Here is a 19649-nt window from a genome sequence, read left to right on the forward strand (position 1 = left end):
CTTAAAGATATGAAAAATATATATTCATTTCAGCAGCTTGGAAATAACGCATGAGCCCAAAAATCTATAGTTGTTGATAGAGTGAAGGAGGTGTGAGTGAAGGTGTGTATTGATGGAACAGAGAGAGAGAGAGACAGAGACAGAGACAGAGACAGAGACAGAAGAAGGTGTGTATTGATGGAACAGAGAGAGAGAGCGTGAAGGTGGCGTGTATTGATGGAACAGAGAGAGAGAGCGTGAAGGTGGCGTGTATTGATGGAACAGAGAGAGAGCGCGTGAAGGAGGCGTGTATTGATGGAACAGAGAGAGAGAGAGCGCGTGAAGGAGGCGTGTATTGATGGAACAGAGAGAGAGAGAGCGCGTGAAGGAGGCGTGTATTGATGGAACAGAGAGAGAGAGAGCGCGTGAAGGAGGCGTGTATTGATGGAACAGAGAGAGCGTGAAGGTGGTGTGTGTTGATGGAACAGAGAGAGAGCGCGTGAAGGAGGCGTGTGTTGATGGAACAGAGAGAGAGAGCGTGAAGGAGGCGTGTGTTGATGGAACAGAGAGAGAGAGCGTGAAGGTGGCGTGTGTTGATGGAACAGAGAGAGCGTGAAGGTGGTGTGTGTTGATGGAACAGAGAGAGCGTGAAGGTGGTGTGTATTGTTGCGAAGACCCGCACATGTTAAAAAAATATATTAAAAAAAGAGAGCCGGCATAAATCCTCCCATCACTACACTGAGACGGAGGTCAGCTAGTGATGGTGCTGTCCTGTAAACTGCCGGCTGGCTGGGTGGAAGACCTTTGTCCAGAGAGATTGACTAAAGAAGAGTCCACAATGGCACCCTATTCCCTATAGAGTGCACTACTTTTGACCAGAGCCCTATGGGTGAGCTCAACAAGCGTACGGTTGCCCTATGGGCCCTGGTCAAAAGTAGTGCACTCTGTAAGGAATAGGGAGCCATTGTGGACGCATGCCTAGGAGAGAAGCTAGAGGGGCAGTAGTGTACCAGGGGAGAGACAGGGGCTTTGTGTGGGTGTCTGGGACCGAGAGGTGAAGAGACAACTAGTGACAGGACCTGCAGTCACCACCTAGAACCCTCTCCCACATCCCCCTTCACACTGCGACACCCCAGACCCTGTCCCCTGGATGTTCCAATACCAGGTGCATCCCAAAATCACACCCTAATTCTATATAAAAACACGTATTTTTCGCAAGAAGCCTATAGGGCTCTCGTCAAAAGTAGTGCCCTACAACACAGGGAATAGGGAGCCATTTGGGACACAAGCCAGGTGTCCCTGGGAAAGACACGTGGATTGAAAACAGTGTTGAGAAGAAGAGATGGCGATCACGAGGGTTTGGTACAGTTTCCATCATTATTCCAAGGAGAACCTGTAAGTGCGTCATCACCACAAACATATCCGTTGACTTGTGATAATAAAGTCAGAACTGGCAACAACAAAAAATGATGTTCAAATCCTAGTATTTTGGAGGGGAATTGTTTTTCGTTTCTCTCCTACATTTTGAATGTCTTGACTGTTTGCTTGTCAGCAACAGCCTGGCAGATAGGCAGAATAGCCTTTAAAATGCAGCAAGCCTAGTAATTGTCAGATGCCTCTGATCCAGATATCAACCCACTTAGTGTCTCAGTACTGTGGCAGTTAACCCCCCCCACAAGCCTTGAGGGCCACCCCTCCAACACATCCAGAGGTGAAAGGTCAAGAGTTATATGTGAGGGAGAGACACCATCTCCCCGTCCACCTGAAACTCCTCGGCCCCGTCGGGAGAAAACAGGTAGGTGGGTGGTTTCCATGGGGACTCCTCCAGACAGGACGGGTACAGCTTCCCCACGGAGCAGCAGAAGTCCTTCCCCAGGTCCCATAGTACCCGCTCAGACGCAGGCTGCCTCAGGAACCAGCGGTCCAGCTCCAGATCGTACTGATAGATGGCGTACTTGGCACGCTCGTTCATGTGAGTCTCACGCATGAAGATGCAGAGAGAACCCAGGAGGACCACGGCCCGCACGCACGGGTCCGAGTAACGCTTGGCAGGGATGTTGGCGCCCAGGCGCCACTCGTTCTTGCTGACGTCGTAGATCTCCACGGTGACCGAGGAGCCGTCGACGGTGCTGGTAGGCATGCGGACACCCGAGTTGTTGACCAAGTGGAGCCCGCCGATATAGAAGACGAGGTCACCGAAGGCGGCGGCGGAAGCGAAGCAGCGACTGGTCTTCCTCATGGCCATCTCTAACCAGGTGTCAGCGCGGGGGAAGTAGCAGTACATGAGGTCGTGGGTCATCACGTAGACGCAGCCGTGTGCCGCTACGGACGTGGTCCAGTTCCAGGCGCAGGGGAGAGGAGACGTCATGGCCCACTCGTCTTTCTCACAGTCGTAGCGTTCTACGGTACGTTTATTCAGCTCCCCGCCCACGTTGTCCCCCCCGATGGCGTAGATGTAGCCCTCGCAGTAGACCAGAGAGGGCTTGATGCGGGCACACATCATGGGCGTCTTGGGTAACCAGGTGTTCTGCTGGGCGTCGAACCAGAAGAAGCTGTCCACCGATCGGAAAACCGCCTGCATCTTGCCGCCACTCTTCCCGTGGTTGGCGATCGACTTCTTCAGCGGGATCTGCCCGCCGGCGATGAACACGTCATTGTCGGGGGTGACGAGCGTTCCCACCTTCTGAAGGTCTCCGGGCGGGTTGCTGAGCTTGTAGACCTTCTCAGCCTGCGGGCTGTAACACACCACCGTGTGGTTAGGGCCCGTCGTCACCTGACCCATGTCAGCCGGCGACTCTGACGTCGCCTCCGTGAAGATGAGCATCTCCTCCTTGGTCATCCCCAGGCGGGGTTTAAAGAACTTAGGCATGGACTTGTAGAGGCCCTGCACTACGACAGACTTGTCGTTAGGAGGTAGGCCCTGGAACCAGGCGCGCTGCGTCACCTCAGACAGAGCGTCGATGCGGATCTGGCTGAGCACTGAGGAGAGGTACTGGGACCTGGCCTGCATGTTGTACTCCAGCCACAGCATAGCAGCCTCCCTCACCGTCTCCTCCTGAGAGAAGATGAGAGAATGTTTATCAGCCCATCATGGGTGGTCATTTAGGGCGCTATTCCAGAAAGCAGAACTACTTAAAGGGATACTTTAAGATTTTGGCAATGAGACCCTTTTATCTAGAGTTAGATGAACTCATGCATACCATTTTTTACATTTCAGAGCAGTTTGAAAGACGTTGCTAAATAGCTCTAGCACAATTTCTAACTGGCGTTAGCGCAGTGACTGGAAGTCTCTATCTGCTAGCATTACAGGCATTTAGCTAATGATTGTTAGTATCGGCTCGCCAAACTACCTTTAACTTCCTTCATACTGGACACGGAGGCAAGTTCATCTGACTCTGGGGACCTAGATACAGGTCCTCATTGCCAGAATCTCAAAGTCTTCCTTTAAGTTAACTTATACGGCTAACTCTTGGTTAAGCCAATTATAACATGCCAATTTCAAAATGCTGAAGTTTCTCCCCCCCCCCCAAGCCATTTTGGACAGTTAGCTGGCCAAGTCATTGAGCCTGCTTGCTGGAACAGACCCACGCTTTACCGATGATAGTCCGTAGAAAATACACATACAGATAACAATATGAAGACAAAGTCTAAACAAAAAAAAGGTAACCACCTTCTCCACGTTGAGGTTGTCTGAGCTCAGTACATCGACCAGCAGCTCGTGGGACAGCTGAAGGAAGGCCTCCTGACGGTAGACTACAGAGAACTTGTGTTCCACCATACGCTTGGCGCTTTGCTTCAGCTCCACACAGGAGAACAGGTCCCCGATGCTCAGCATCCGGACACAGTTGTCTGCGTGGATCTTCTTCACCAGGTAGTCCCTGCACTGCAGCAGCACGTCCTCTACCTGTATTTAAGGGGGGGTATTAATACTAACCTTAGTTGAATGAGGTCACTGGATGAGAGCATTTGTTAAAATGATAAGGTAAAGAGAACCAGCCCAGCCACAGTATGAAAAACTACCAGGACACCAACATTGTGATTATGTTAGTAAGAATAAATAAATCACAATCATTGTCCACATACATAATCCTCATTCATTCAGTAATGCTCTCAGTCCACAAATAGGACGGTCAGCAATTAAGTCATGAGTAAGATACTAGGGCCCCTAGATACTAGGGCCCCTAGATACTAGGGCCCCTACGTTACACATCAGTCATTCAAACGTTACAGACACAAGTGTGGTCTGCGGACCCCAAACCAATCCAAATGTGTCATGCGGTCAGTCAGAAAAATCTATAAATGTTATGAGTCGCTGGTTCAGCTACGAGAGACAAAGCATCTGGCTATACCTGCTGAACAGGGCTTATAAATAGATATTTACCTTGTTCAGGTTCACCATATTGTTGAAATAGAAAGCTCAGTGTATAGGATCACGTTTAAATATACAGGGTAAAGTTGATAACATATTGGAGGACAACAAATCACTTCTGCATGGTCAAAGCGAGAGGAGAAGATGACTCCAGAAAAACATCGTCAAAACCATTCTATTTTCAGATGTGGGTGAAATCAAAGTTGAAAGATACAGTTGAAGTCAGAAGTTTACATACACCTGGTTTATTTGGCTGAGTTTAAAGTGTTTCACAATGGCTGACATTTAATCCGAGTAAAAATTCCGTTTTAGGTCAGTTAGGATCACCACTTTCTTTGAAGAAAGTGAAATGTCAGAATAATAGTAGAGAGAAAGATTTACTTTTTTGCGACATCATTGGAAGTATGCTTGGGGTCATTGTCCATTTGGAAGACCCATTTGCGACCAAGATATAACTTCCAGACTGATGTCTTGAGACGTTTCAATATATCCACATAATTGTCCTCCCTCATGCCATCTATTTTGTGAAGTGCACCAGTCCCTCCTGCAGCAAAGCACCCCCACAACATGATGCTGCCACCCCCGTGCTTCACGGTTGGGATGGTGTTCTTCGGCTTGCAAGCCTCACCCTTTTTCCACCAAACATATCGATGGTCATTATGGCCAAACAGTTCTAGATTTGTTTCATCAGACCAGAGGACATTTCTCCAAACAGTACGATCTTTGTCCCCATGTGCAGTTGCAAACCGTAGTCTGGCTTTTTTATGCCGGTTTTGGAGCAGTGGCTTGTTCCTTGCTGAGTGGCCTTTCAGGTTATGTCGATGTAGGACTCGTTTTACTGTGGCTATAAATAATTTGTACCCGTTTCCTCCAGCATCTTCACAAGGTCCTTTGCTGTTGTTCTGGGATTGATTTGCACCAAAGTACGTTCATCTCTAGGAGACAGAACGCGTCTCCTTCCTGAGCGGTATGACGGCTGCGTGGTCCCATGGTGTTTATACTTGCGTACTATTGTTTGTACAGATGAACGTGGTACCTTCAGGCGTTTGGAAATTGCTCCCAAGGATGAACCAGACTTGTGGAGGTCTACAATTTGAGGTCTTGGCTGATTTCCCCATGATGTCAAGCAAAGAGGCACTGAGTTTGAAGGTAGGCCTTGAAATGCATCCACAGGTACACCTTCATTTATTAGCCTATGTCATCATTTCCTGAAATTTTCAAAGCTGTTTAAAAGGCACAGTCAAATTAGTGTATGTATGTATGTGTCTGTAAACAACTGTTGGAAAAATTACTTGTGTCATGCACAAAGTAGATGTCCTGACCATCTTGCCAAAACTATAGTTTGTTAACAAGAAATGTGTGGAGTGGTTGAAAAATGAGTTTGAATGATTCCAACCTAAGTGGATGTAAACTTCCGACTTCAACTGTCTGTTCATTGGTTATGTCATAGCTCATTTGTAAACAAAATATGAATATACCTTTAGCAAACACAATCTGCAAAAATGTGTTAGTGAGTTTTGGTGATTTCAGAACAAAAAGAAACCTAGGCTGCATTACCCCCCCTAATCTGATAGTGGGGTGGTAGATGCCTGGTCTCCTTTATGGCTCAAATCAGGTGCCTCCACGTCACATGTCTATGCTCTATGTACTGTGTCCTACCTGGAGGAAGCATGCCGTCTCATAGAGGGGCTCCACGGTGTTGTCGTTAATAGCCAGGTTGCCTGTATAGGCATATGTGATGATCATCTGCAGGGTGGCTGGGTTCACGGTCCTCAGGTGAACATGACTCTGTTTACTCTCAGACAGACCACTCATAAACATGGCCCTGGAGGAGGAGAACAGGACAGAGTTCATCTCAAGACAGACTAATAAGGCTCTGGTCAAAAGTAGTGCACAATGTAGGGAATAGGATGCTTTTTGGGCCGCTGCGGTAGACTGTCAATCCCAGCAGCCCCAGTTGAACTCTCTCAGGCATGAGACTAAAACCAGTGACCAGACCGCAGCATGTTCTCTGGCTGCGTCCTCTGCTCTGACGCAACACCCCAGCCAGCCATAGCGTCCCCCCCCCCCCCCCCCATCCTCTAGAAGCATCCTCCTCCACTTCCTCATTCCCTAGCAGATCAACTACACTCATTCATACCGTTTGTGTATCCATGCTGTGCCTCTCTCACACTCGCTCTCAATTCTGCTATATCCCAAATGGCACCCTATTCCCCTACATAGTGCACTACTTTAGCCCAGGGCTCATAGGAGAGTGAGTGTGTGTCTAGAGGTGGTTTGTCTACTGCTCAAAGCAGGATCTGTTAGGGTCATGCTCTGGATGTTACACAACGCTGCAGGCATCCCCCTGCAGGCATCCCCCTGCAGGCATCCCCCTGCCTGGCCCCCCCCCTGCCTGGCCCCCCCGCCTTCAGCTCTGCGGGTCTCCTTCCCAGCTCTGTGTGCGTGACAAGGCTTCCCTTCCCCTGCAGCGAGGGGAGGAGGGACACCGAGGGAGGAAGAGAAGGGGGGGGGGGGGGGGAGACACCTCTCTGAACCCTAGAGGGGAAATGCTTTGCATGTTGTCACCTCATAACAAGTGGCGTGTGTGGGAACCAGTGTAGAGCTTGGTCCAGGTTGCACCCTATATAGTGCACTACTGTTGACATGGGCCCATAGGGAGTAGGGTGCCGTTTGGGACACAGCCATGGTCTAATAGGGGTTGCTGTTTACTAAGAAATATATAGAGGTATGCGTGTTAATGTTTGTCCACACTTTAATTTATTTCACTTTTATTTCACCAGGTAGGCCAGTTGAGAACAAGTTCTCATTTACAACTGCAACCTGGCCAAGATAAAACAAAGCAGATAAAGCAAAGCTTGATCCCTTGGCATCAGTTATTGGTAATACTCCCAAACCAATGATTTGAACCGGTGGTTCAAGAAGTATCCCAGGGTAGGGCCCAGGGGCTTCTTTCAGAAGCACAACATTAAATGACTAAAGTGCTGCAGTGGAAAGTGGAGTCCCAAATGGAACCATATATATATATATATATAGTGCACTACTTTTGACCAGAGACTTACTAGGGAAATAGGGTGCCATTTGGGACACAACCCAGGAGTGACTTAATGGTTTCCCCAATAGGCCTGCTGCTGTACTGTAGTACTGGTATGGAATGTTCTGCTGAACAGAAGGGCCCATAGACTTGTCCTCTGGCCAAAAGTAGTACACTACGTAGGGAACATGGAGTTAACTCACCTGAAATAGGAGCTGCACGTGGCCAGGACCATCTTGTGACAGGGGAACTCGTTGTCCTCCACCAGCAGCACCACGTCAGTCAGTAACTTCTGTTCATAGAACAACTTGAGCTGCTCCAGCAGGGAGACAGCGTAGTCCGTGTTGACTGGCCTACGCTCATTGAGATCCGACATGGTTGCATCCCATGAATCCCAGTTTCAGTAGTTAACAAAGCCGGTAAAAGAACCGGGCTCCAAAACCAACCTGAAATGTTTTTAATTATAAATAAAAAACCACTACTACAGAGTCCCAGAGAGAGCCCGCTGGTTTGTGACACCAGTGTTGGCTGAGCGACAGAACAGGCGTGTCCCAGGACCAGGTTAAAGGACGTCTGAAGCACAAACCAAAACAGCAACTCCTGCTGTTTCCCACTGATGGATGAGCAGGCACGGAGACCAATCAGGTTGGTTCCTCTCTCAGCACGGAGACCAATCAGGTTGGTTCCTCTCTCAGCACGGAGACCAATCAGGTAGCATCCTCCAACTGGGCTCTCTATCTGTAGGAGTCTAGAACCTCCAGAGTAGACCAGTCAGTTCTGGTGGGTCAGTCTCAGCTGTGTTGTCCCTCCTTGCTCTGGACAGCCCAGACAGACAGGTCTCTCTAGGGGCATACAGAGAAGGCCCAGGGGACTGGACGGAGGTAGTGGAGACAGATTGGCTGTGGTGGTGGGGATGGTGCCACTGCTACATCAGTTCTGGGCTGAAAACACACAACAGAATCTGAATCAATCAAACTACTTTCCATCAAGTCAGGTCCAGGATACAGAAACACTAGTTGTTTATATAGTGCACTACTTTTGACACCTACTCATTCCAGGGATTTTGGTTTAATTTTACATTATAGAATAATAGTGAAGACAACAAAACTATGAAATCATGTAGTAACAAAAAAAAAAGTTATAAAATGGGTTTTATTTTTATTTGAGATTCTTCAAAGTAGCCACCCTTTGCCTTAATGACAGCGTTACACTCTTGGCATTCTCTCAACCAGCTTCATGAGGTAGTCACCTGGAATGCATTTCAATTAACAGGTGTGCCTTGTTAGAAGTTAACTTGTGGAATTTCTTTCCTTCTTAATGCGTTTGAGTCAATCAGTTGTGACAAGGGCGTTGGTAAACTGGTAAACTCTGATTTACCACCCCAAGATATCCCTGCACAACGTGTATTTGCGCCCCTACTGGATGGAAACTACAAGTGTCATGGCTGCGCTCAATGCAATGGCACTTATAAATGTAGATCCTTCAAACACCCACAAACAGGGAAACAGATCCCAATCAAAGGTGTTATCACGTGCTCCACTAAGGCAGTTATTCATCTTATAACTTGTCCTTGTGGTAAAATGTGGTTAAAACAAAGCGTGAATTAAAAGTACGCATCTCAGAGCATCGTAGCACCATTAGGTGCAAAGAACTAGACTTACCCAGTTGCAGCCCACTTTTTGGAAGAAAACCACTCGATTTCGTCTCTGCGTTATATTGGCATCGAACATGTCACCCTCCCTAGAAGAGGGGGTGACCTCGACAATTTATTGTTAAAACGAGAGGCTGCCTGGATGTTTAATTATAAGACCCTTGCTCCCGTCAGTCTCAATGCAGACTTTGATCTGAAGCCATTCTTGTGATGGTGCCATTGTAAATGTCTGTAGGCTATGTAGACTAATTTAATCTATGATCGTACGCTATCCATATGTTTTATGTATATGTTTTAATATATGAGAATTAACCAATGATATCAGGCCACACCTGGCTATGATTACAGACACCTGTGTGTCTTGACACTATCAATGAGTCATCCTGCATGTTTGTCATTATACCCTGATGAAGACAGCTTGTCTGTCCAAACATTGGACATAAATATTTTTTGCATCTAAGCTCCTAGAGCGTGCAGCTCTCCTTTATATATTTTAAAAGTGTTCCACTCCGCTAGCCAGCACCTCACCTAAATAGATTCTTTCGCCTCTAGATTCATTTGAAGAATCTAAACTATATTTTGATTTATCTTTGTTACTACATTCCTTATGCGTCATTTAATAGTTTTGATGTCTTCATCAGAAAAACCCTGGAATGAGTAGGTGTCCAAACTTTTGACTGGTACTGTAGGTCTTATCACTCACAGCATTTTCCAGAGATAAGATACTCTCTCTCCCCCCTCAGCCTATCAGATCAGCCCACATCCCTTCTGCATGAGGAGTGCGCTGTCAACAATCTGGTCTACCCTTGCAGGTCACCTCCCTCCATCCATCTCCATCCTCCTATCCCTCCCTCCGCTTGGCAAGACTCATTGCACTCGCTGACAGCCAGACAGACTGCTACGTGCCTGTGTATGTCTAGCAATGGGCAGCCTGACACAGGGAGAGCGACACACTGATAAAACCCAGATTCACTTGTTAATGGGGCACTACTAAGCGCACCATAAAAAGTGTTTAAAATCAAAACATAACGAGAGCACAGCTTTGTAAGCCAACACCATGCATAGGTTGTCCCAAATAGCACCCTAAACCCAACATTGGTCAAAAGTAGTAACACTATGTAGGGAATAGGGAGCCATTTGCGACACAACATAGTCATATCCTGGATGACTTCAGCCTCCATCCCTGGCACGCTGCCATGCTACAAAGCTATCAAGGCACTTTTAGCATCAACCCACTGGCTTAAATAAATGGTGCAGTCTACCCTATACAGGCCTACCAATGCCAAACTACAGCAATTGGGGACCAAAATGGCACATTTCTCCAGGTTAACCATGTCTGCATTTATATACAGGCATCCTAATTCTGGGAGACACAGATATGCATTTACCTGGCCTGCAGTCAAATGTAGGTCTATAAATAATGTATTCTTTGCCTCAAATAGCAAGTAAATAAAGTCTGTCATTCTCAATGGATGTAAAAAAAAGTTAAAAAAATATAAATAATAATTGTTCCTCAGTGTAGCCTATTTGAAAAATATTTCCATCCCTCTCCCTTTCGATAACCACTCAGCAAAGTCGAAAAAAGTCATGCTGTGATCTGGTGGAAACGTCATAAAATATTCCAACATGATTACTTCTTATCCCTTAAGCAAATACCCTACAGCTGTGTCTGGAGCAGAAACTGAGGCCAACAATATTTCATACAATGATGCAAGTTTCCGGCTGGACCAAGTTAATAGCTAATACAACATGTCATAGTCAAATGTGATTTAAAGGATCATTTTTTTAAAATCTGGATATTTTCTACCTGTAATGGTTTTTATTTGTTGGCTTTATGTAGGCTACTTTTACATATTGACAATAGAAGTTACAAATCTAAAAGTATAATTTCGTTATAATTTTGATTAGCCACATGACATTGAGATATGAAGACTATTATAAAATGAAACTGTTCGACAAAAATGTGCATATGAAAATCCTAACTGGTACATAGATGAGTAGAAATGGTAGGATAACTTGGCACTCCACATGGAGAAGGTTACCGACCGCTGGTGTAGCTTATTACCGGTAACTTCAGGATCTTAATGGCAGAAACAGAAAGTTTCCCCCCCTTTTCTGGTTAGGCTATATTGATCTCTGGCTCCCTCTTTGGTAGTTTGTGTCTGAATTTTTAATCGCAGTGTTTAAAGCGCCGAACAAGCTCAATAATCTATATGGAAAAATACGTTTTATAGATTAGATTTGATTTACTCGGGGACAGCCGCAACATTGACGGCGGCCAGGCACCAAAACACGGTCTAATACTAGTTAGGATAACCATGTTAGCCATCTCCCTTCACTTACCAATGTCGTGAATCGTGTGTTTATGCCCTCCTCGCCACAACATGGGACACGACGCTGGCTAACATAAATATGACCAACTTTAGTCTGTGTACTGTCTGAAACCTTACTGGTGGTAGCTAGCTGCCTAACGTTAGCACACTCATCTAGCTAACGTTAGCATAGCCAGCTAAAAGCTGTTGAATTTAGAGCGCTGAAAAATCAATTGATACCATTTGTGGTTGTTAGTTTAACTAGAACATAACGAGTGTTTGTTAGTAACTAACGTTAGTTATGCATTACATCCTTACTGCTAGGCCACATTCATGTAAAAATAACTGGTAACTTAGTTAGTCGGCTAACATATTGACACATTTCATGGTGATAATTCAAAATCAATGGTGTATACATCTGGTTAGTTAGCTAGCTAACGGATTAGCTAGCTAGCTAAATGAACTGGTTATCTAGTCAGTGTTATCACGTTAGTTACCGTTACTTTTGTCGGTGTTAGTTACCATAACATTCTGGCTAACTAGGTTAGTAAGCTAACGCCAGCTAGCTGCCTGGGTTACTGCCCCATTTTTCTACTACCCTCCCCTCCAAAACATGGATAAGCAAGACAGGCCTTCAGTGGATGTGACTGACTAGCTACTCACCTTTCTTTTTTCGAACCATTTATTCCTTTAAAATAAAAGCTTGATTGCCAGGTCTAGTCGTTAGCTACAGGTTTAACTGTCTTTAGTAATAACGTTAAGTTAGTTCTCATAAAGCGGCAGCTGCTCTTCCCTTCCGGGTACTTCTTCCCGGGACTTACACCCACACATATATCATGACAACCAAATTATTCAGTTAGCAACAGTGATGAACTAAAAATTATATCAATTACAAAATGTAAATCTACCGTTAGGTCCGTATTGGTGTCCAGCAGGCTCATAGATCTAGCTAAACACGCAGGTAAATAACAAGCAAGGGTTAGCTGTTGACGATATATAGCATGAGATGGCTAACAAGCGACTGTTACATTATAAGTTAGCTATGTTTGTCTGTTAAGATTTTAAACAAACATTCCTTACAAAAGCTAATTTAAACGCTATTCCAGCATATTCGATGCCGACCGGTCTTCTCTTGCTATTACAGAAAGTGGCAAGCTACGCAAAGACAGTTACTAGCTCCGGAAACCGAATTTACACAATTACGATTGAAGCAACCAGCAAGACACCTTTATACAAAACCCCGGGTCCGGTTTCCACTAATTACCACAGCCACAAAGTCAAAATTGATTATCTCGTTAAAATTCATGAAAACAACAATTAGCTTTTTTGTCTTAATGTAGTGTTCGGTATAAGGTTAGCAGTATGGTTTAAAATCTGATAAAAAAAATATATATATATATATATATATATATATAAATGGTAGAAATAGGCGGGGTTTATGACTTTGTGGCTGTGGTAACTAGTGACGACCGCAGGCGCGGTGCAAGACACCAGGGGCTAAATGAGGATACTGGGCATGCGCCCAAAAACTCTCAGCGAGGGGATTCTATCAATGCACCGGGTTACGCTTCGAACACACCGACTGCGTCATGGCGTCACTGCATCACAGCGTTATTGCGTCATTGCATCACTGCTGCATAACATTTTGCGCAGCTAGGCAACCATACTGATGCTGGTATCTTTTGCAGATGGTCGCATGTGGTTGGACACATAGAGGAGAGAATAATTTTCGCAGTATCTTCAAAACCCTGTCTTTTTTGACACAACTGCTGACAGCTACAGGGACATAAAACACGAAAAATGCTGCTTGGAGACAAGTGTCGACGATAGTAGGATTGCCAGGTCAGTTTAGTAGTGAGCTTGTGCTAGATGTTGCTAGTTAACGTTAGCTATTTAGCTAGCCTAGCTTGCTTACCTAGCCAATGAGGTGTGTGTGTGTGAAATAATTAGTTATATAAATTATGCTAGTTACTACCCCTGATAACTTTCCCAAATAATCATGTTTGAAAGAGTGTTAGTGTGTATGTCAGTTAAACAATAATAGGTAAATACTACTACCCCTGATAATTTGGTCAGATAACTGTGTGTGTACAGTAGGTGATATGTTTTGATAGCTATCTAATAACTATAGTTATGCTAGGTAATGGTTTGGCTTATCATGTTCATGTCTATGTAGAAGAAGACTGTAGCAGGAAGTGGAGAGGACTCAGGGACAGGTATCAGAGAGAGAGAAGGGCAGAGAAAGAGAAGAAGAGTTCTGGGCCAGCAGCTTCAGGCCAGCAACCTTGGTGCTTCTGCCACATTCTTTCTTTTCTGGATCCATTTATTGTGCCTAGGGCAACACGTGGCAATTTTACAGCCAGACCCTCTACTACATCATCCACAAGTGCGACCATCGCCTCCACCGGTGCAGCGAGACCCTCTACAACATCTACATCATCCACAAGTATGACCACCACCGGTGCAGCGAGACCCTCTACAACATCTACATCATCCACAAGTATGACCACCACCGGTGCAGCCATGGAAGACGATGAAATGGAGGAAGCACCTCTGGATCTAGGACCACCTGAGATTATTATGAACCTCACGGAAGTGACCACTGAGGACCTCGTTGAACAGGATGTGGCCGTGGAGACAAACGAGGAGAGAAACACAGAGAAACAAAGAGTAACAACGTCACACCAGGCGTTATCGGAGGTACCAGCCCCCAGAGCCACTCAACTCATTTCAGCAGAGGCTCCTCCAAGCCGTCGAGAGGGATGCAGCCCAACCTGATGCTCACAGGAAGGAGGATGAAAAGACCCTCTGTCATGAGCCTGGTGCCAACACTGAAGAGGCTGCCTCAGCAAAGAAAGCCGAGTTCAATGGTACGTTTTTTTTCTTCTCCACTTCACAGGTAGTGTCATAAGTGTTGCCACAGTGAAGTAAAGTAAGTCATTTTTACAGTAGTCATGTAGGCTAATTGGTATTTCTGATCAAAGTATTAATATGAGGCAAATGTATAGCTGTTGTTTCTAGGTTATAAAATATCCCAAAACAAGTTTACTGTCTAAATATTTTCCTGTCATATTCATCTTTATCTCTGAAATAGAAATTCCATGAGTAAACAGCAAGTAATACCAACTTTACTGCACTGCTCCAATATTTAGGCCTCTAACTACACTATACTAGCAGTATTTAGTTAACATAAATCTCACCTTTTATGGTTTTCTTTTATGTTAAGCTTGTATGTGTTGTTTTTCTCTTCCCTTCCAGAGATGGAGTCCATTTAGCCGACCAGCTCACAGGAAGGACAGGAAGAGGAGAGGAGTTGTCTGGTTGTTGTTTTTCTCTTCCCTTCCAGAGATGGAGTCCATTTAGCCGACCAGCTCACAGGAAGGACAGGAAGAGGAGAGGAGTTGTCTGGTTGTTGTTTTTGACCTCCCTCATTGTACCTTTCTTTTCACACACGTCCGTTCCGTTTAAATTCAGTCAATTCATAAAGTCATTTGTTTATAAAGTCTTAGGATAGCATTCATTATTAGTGTTACATAGATTTCTGAATACACCGGAGAATTCACAGATGCTCTTGTTGGTCTCTTATGAGACTAACGGTCAATATATTTATTTCATTTAAAACCACTTGAAAACCAGGATGTTGAAACTTTTTGTGAAGTTATGTTCCATCGACTGGTCCATGACGTCCAGGGGCCATTTGTTTGTTTAGCTGTGTTATGGCTACCTATTATTTTCTTTTTTTCAGAGACAGAGACACACACACACCTCTTTTCCACTCCTCTCTGTACTTCAGATCTCCAGTGTCCTGCCCTCTCTCTCTTTATGGCCATGTCTGCAGTTCCCCTACTACGTCTAGGCTTTATGAGTAGAGTCCCTGTATCTGTCTGCAGTTCCCCTACTACGTCTAGGCTTTATGAGTAGAGTCCCTATATCTGTCTGCAGTTCCCCTACTACGTCTAGGCTTTATGAGTAGTCCCTGTATCTGTCTGAAGTTCCTCTACTACGTCTAGGCTTTATGAGTAGTCCCTGTATCTGTCTGCAGTTCCCCTACTACGTCTAGGCTTTATGAGTAGAGTCCCTGTATCTGTCTGAAGTTCCTCTACTACGTCTAGGCTTTATGAGTAGAGTCCCTGTATCTGTCTGCAGTTCCTCTACTACGTCTAGGCTTTATGAGTAGTCCCTGTATCTGTCTGCAGTTCCCCTACTATGTCTAGGCTTTATGAGTAGAGTCCCTGTATCTGTCTGCAGTTCCCCTACTACGTCTAGGCTTTATGAGTAGAGTCCCTGTATCTGTCTACAGTTCCCCTACTACGTCTAGGCTTTATGAGTAGAGTCCCTGTATCTGTCTGAAGTTCCTCTACTACGTCTAGGCTTTATGAGTAGTCCCTGTATCTGTCTGCAGTTCCCCTACTACGTCTAGGCTTTATGAGTAGTCCCTGTATCTGTCTGCAGTTCCCCTACTACGTCTAGGCTTTATGAGTAGTCCCTGTATCTGTCTGCAGTTCCCCTACTACGTCTAGGCTTTATGAGTAGAGTCCCTGTATCTGTCTGCAGTTCCCCTACTACGTCTAGGCTTTATGAGTAGTCCCTGTATCTGTCTGCAGTTCCCCTACTACGTCTAGGCTTTATGAGTAGAGTCCCTGTATCTGTCTGCAGTTCCCCTACTACGTCTAGGCTTTATGAGTAGTCCCTGTATCTGTCTGCAGTTCCCCTACTACGTCTAGGCTTTATGAGTAGAGTCCCTGTATCTGTCTGCAGTTCCCCTACTACGTCTAGGCTTTATGAGTAGTCCCTGTATCTGTCTGCAGTTCCCCTACTACGTCTAGGCTTTATGAGTAGAGTCCCTGTATCTGTCTGCAGTTCCCCTACTACGTCTAGGCTTTATGAGTAGAGTCCCTGTATCTGTCTGCAGTTCCCCTACTACGTCTAGGCTTTATGAGTAGAGTCCCTGTATCTGTCTGCAGGTCCTCTACTACGTCTAGGCTTTATGAGTAGAGTCCCTGTATCTGTCTGCAGTTCCCCTACTACGTCTAGGCTTTATGAGTAGTCCCTGTATCTGTCTGCAGTTCCCCTACTACGTCTAGGCTTTATGAGTAGAGTCCCTGTATCTGTCTGCAGTTCCCCTACTACGTCTAGGCTTTATGAGTAGAGTCCCTGTATCTGTCTGCAGTTCCCCTACTACGTCTAGGCTTTATGAGTAGAGTCCCTGTATCTGTCTGCAGGTCCTCTACTACGTCTAGGCTTTATGAGTAGAGTCCCTGTATCTGTCTGCAGTTCCTCTACTACGTCTAGGCTTTATGAGTAGAGTCCCTGTATCTGTCTGCAGTTCCCTTACTACGTCTAGGCTTTATGAGTAGAGTCCCTGTATCTGTCTGCAGTTCCTCTACTACGTCTAGGCTTTATGAGTAGAGTCCCTGTATCTGTCTGCAGTTCCCCTACTACGTCTAGGCTTTATGAGTAGTCCCTGTATCTTTCTACAGTTCCCCTACTACGTCTAGGCTTTATGAGTAGTCCCTGTATCTGTCTGCAGTTCCCCTACTACGTCTAGGCTTTATGAGTAGAGTCCCTGTATCTGTCTGCAGTTCCCCTACTACGTCTAGGCTTTATGAGTAGAGTCCCTGTATCTGTCTGCAGTTCCCCTACTACGTCTAGGCTTTATGAGTAGAGTCCCTGTATCTGTCTGCAGTTCCCCTACTACGTCTAGGCTTTATGAGTAGTCCCTGTGTCTGTCTGCAGTTCCCCTACTACGTCTAGGCTTTATGAGTAGAGTCCCTGTATCTGTCTGCAGTTCCTCTACTACGTCTAGGCTTTATGAGTAGAGTCCCTGTATCTGTCTGCAGTTCCCCTACTACGTCTAGGCTTTATGAGTAGAGTCCCTGTATCTGTCTGCAGTTCCTCTACTACGTCTAGGCTTTATGAGTAGAGTCCCTGTATCTGTCTGCAGTTCCCCTACTACGTCTAGGCTTTATGAGTAGAGTCCCTGTAGTATCTGTCTACAGTTCCCCTACTACGTCTAGGCTTTATGAGTAGAGTCCCTGTATCTGTCTGCAGTTCCCCTACTACGTCTAGGCTTTATGAGTAGAGTCCCTGTATCTGTCTGCAGTTCCCCTACTACGTCTAGGCTTTATGAGTAGTCCCTGTATCTGTCTGCAGTTCCCCTACTACGTCTAGGCTTTATGAGTAGAGTCCCTGTATCTGTCTGCAGTTCCCCTACTACGTCTAGGCTTTATGAGTAGTCCCTGTATCTGTCTGCAGTTCCCCTACTACGTCTAGGCTTTATGAGTAGAGTCCCTGTATCTGTCTGCAGTTCCCTTACTACGTCTAGGCTTTATGAGTAGAGTCCCTGTATCTGTCTGCAGTTCCCCTACTACGTCTAGGCTTTATGAGTAGAGTCCCTGTATCTGTCTGCAGTTCCCCTACTACGTCTAGGCTTTATGAGTAGAGTCCCTGTATCTGTCTGCAGTTCCTCTACTACGTCTAGGCTTTATGAGTAGAGTCCCTGTATCTGTCTGCAGTTCCCCTACTACGTCTAGGCTTTATGAGTAGTCCCTGTATCTGTCTACAGTTCCCCTACTACGTCTAGGCTTTATGAGTAGTCCCTGTATCTGTCTGCAGTTCCCCTACTACGTCTAGGCTTTATGAGTAGAGTCCCTGTATCTGTCTGCAGTTCCCCTACTACGTCTAGGCTTTATGAGTAGAGTCCCTGTATCTGTCTGCAGTTCCCCTACTACGTCTAGGCTTTATGAGTAGAGTCCCTGTATCTGTCTGCAGTTCCCCTACTACGTCTAGGCTTTATGAGTAGTCCCTGTGTCTGTCTGCAGTTCCCCTACTACGTCTAGGCTTTATGAGTAGAGTCCCTGTATCTGTCTGCAGTTCCTCTACTACGTCTAGGCTTTATGAGTAGAGTCCCTGTATCTGTCTGCAGTTCCCCTACTACGTCTAGGCTTTATGAGTAGAGTCCCTGTATCTGTCTGCAGTTCCTCTACTACGTCTAGGCTTTATGAGTAGAGTCCCTGTATCTGTCTGCAGTTCCCCTACTACGTCTAGGCTTTATGAGTAGAGTCCCTGTAGTATCTGTCTACAGTTCCCCTACTACGTCTAGGCTTTATGAGTAGAGTCCCTGTATCTGTCTGCAGTTCCCCTACTACGTCTAGGCTTTATGAGTAGAGTCCCTGTATCTGTCTGCAGTTCCCCTACTACGTCTAGGCTTTATGAGTAGTCCCTGTATCTGTCTGCAGTTCCCCTACTACGTCTAGGCTTTATGAGTAGAGTCCCTGTATCTGTCTGCAGTTCCCCTACTACGTCTAGGCTTTATGAGTAGTCCCTGTATCTGTCTGCAGTTCCCCTACTACGTCTAGGCTTTATGAGTAGAGTCCCTGTATCTGTCTGCAGTTCCCTTACTACGTCTAGGCTTTATGAGTAGAGTCCCTGTATCTGTCTGCAGTTCCCCTACTACGTCTAGGCTTTATGAGTAGAGTCCCTGTATCTGTCTGCAGTTCCCCTACTACGTCTAGGCTTTATGAGTAGAGTCCCTGTATCTGTCTGCAGTTCCCCTACTACGTCTAGGCTTTATGAGTAGAGTCCCTGTATCTGTCTGCAGTTCCCCTACTACGTCTAGGCTTTATGAGTAGAGTCCCTGTATCTGTCTGAAGTTCCTCTACTACGTCTAGGCTTTATGAGTAGTCCCTGTATCTGTCTGCAGTTCCCCTACTACGTCTAGGCTTTATGAGTAGAGTCCCTGTATCTGTCTGCAGGTCCCCTACTACGTCTAGGCTTTATGAGTAGAGTCCCTGTATCTGTCTGCAGTTCCTCTACTACGTCTAGGCTTTATGAGTAGAGTCCCTGTATCTGTCTGCAGTTCCCCTACTACGTCTAGGCTTTATGAGTAGTCCCTGTATCTGTCTACAGTTCCCCTACTACGTCTAGGCTTTATGAGTAGAGTCCCTGTATCTGTCTGCAGTTCCCCTACTACGTCTAGGCTTTATGAGTAGTCCCTGTATCTGTCTGCAGTTCCCCTACTACGTCTAGGCTTTATGAGTAGAGTCCCTGTATCTGTCTGCAGTTCCCCTACTACGTCTAGGCTTTATGAGTAGTCCCTGTATCTGTCTGCAGTTCCCCTACTACGTCTAGGCTTTATGAGTAGAGTCCCTGTATCTGTCTGCAGTTCCCCTACTACGTCTAGGCTTTATGAGTAGTCCCTGTATCTGTCTGCAGTTCCCCTACTACGTCTAGGCTTTATGAGTAGAGTCCCTGTATCTGTCTGCAGTTCCCCTACTACGTCTAGGCTTTATGAGTAGTCCCTGT

The 19649-nt window shown here is 45.8% G+C and overlaps 1 protein-coding gene and 1 long non-coding RNA gene across 5 annotated transcripts; one reads left to right on the plus strand and one right to left on the minus strand.

The window, feature by feature from the left end:
- Nucleotides 1-420: 420 nt before the first annotated feature.
- Nucleotides 421-12587, minus strand: LOC115149161 (kelch repeat and BTB domain-containing protein 2-like). Of its 4 annotated transcripts, none has more exons than XM_029691766.1 (5): nt 12426-12587; nt 7586-8323; nt 6008-6173; nt 3650-3883; nt 421-3034 (listed from the first exon to the last, which is right to left on the minus strand). In XM_029691766.1, exons 2-5 carry the CDS (start codon nt 7756-7758, stop codon nt 1706-1708), a joined length of 1902 nt encoding a protein of 633 aa, XP_029547626.1. In that variant the 5' UTR covers nt 7759-8323; nt 12426-12587; the 3' UTR covers nt 421-1705. The 4 variants fall into 4 exon arrangements, with proteins under 4 accessions (XP_029547626.1, XP_029547616.1, XP_029547607.1 ...); XM_029691756.1 differs by having other exon boundaries at nt 12254-12587; XM_029691747.1 differs by having other exon boundaries at nt 12009-12587.
- A 527-nt stretch (nt 12588-13114) lies between these two features.
- Nucleotides 13115-13589, plus strand: LOC115148040 (uncharacterized). The gene is made up of 2 exons (XR_003866585.1): nt 13115-13187; nt 13522-13589. It is a non-coding gene; the product is annotated as an uncharacterized LOC115148040 (long non-coding RNA).
- Nucleotides 13590-19649: the final 6060 nt, after the last annotated feature.

The sequence above is a fragment of the Salmo trutta genome, chromosome 2 (genome assembly GCF_901001165.1).
Source record: "Salmo trutta chromosome 2, fSalTru1.1, whole genome shotgun sequence".
NCBI classification, from domain to species: domain Eukaryota; kingdom Metazoa; phylum Chordata; class Actinopteri; order Salmoniformes; family Salmonidae; genus Salmo; species Salmo trutta.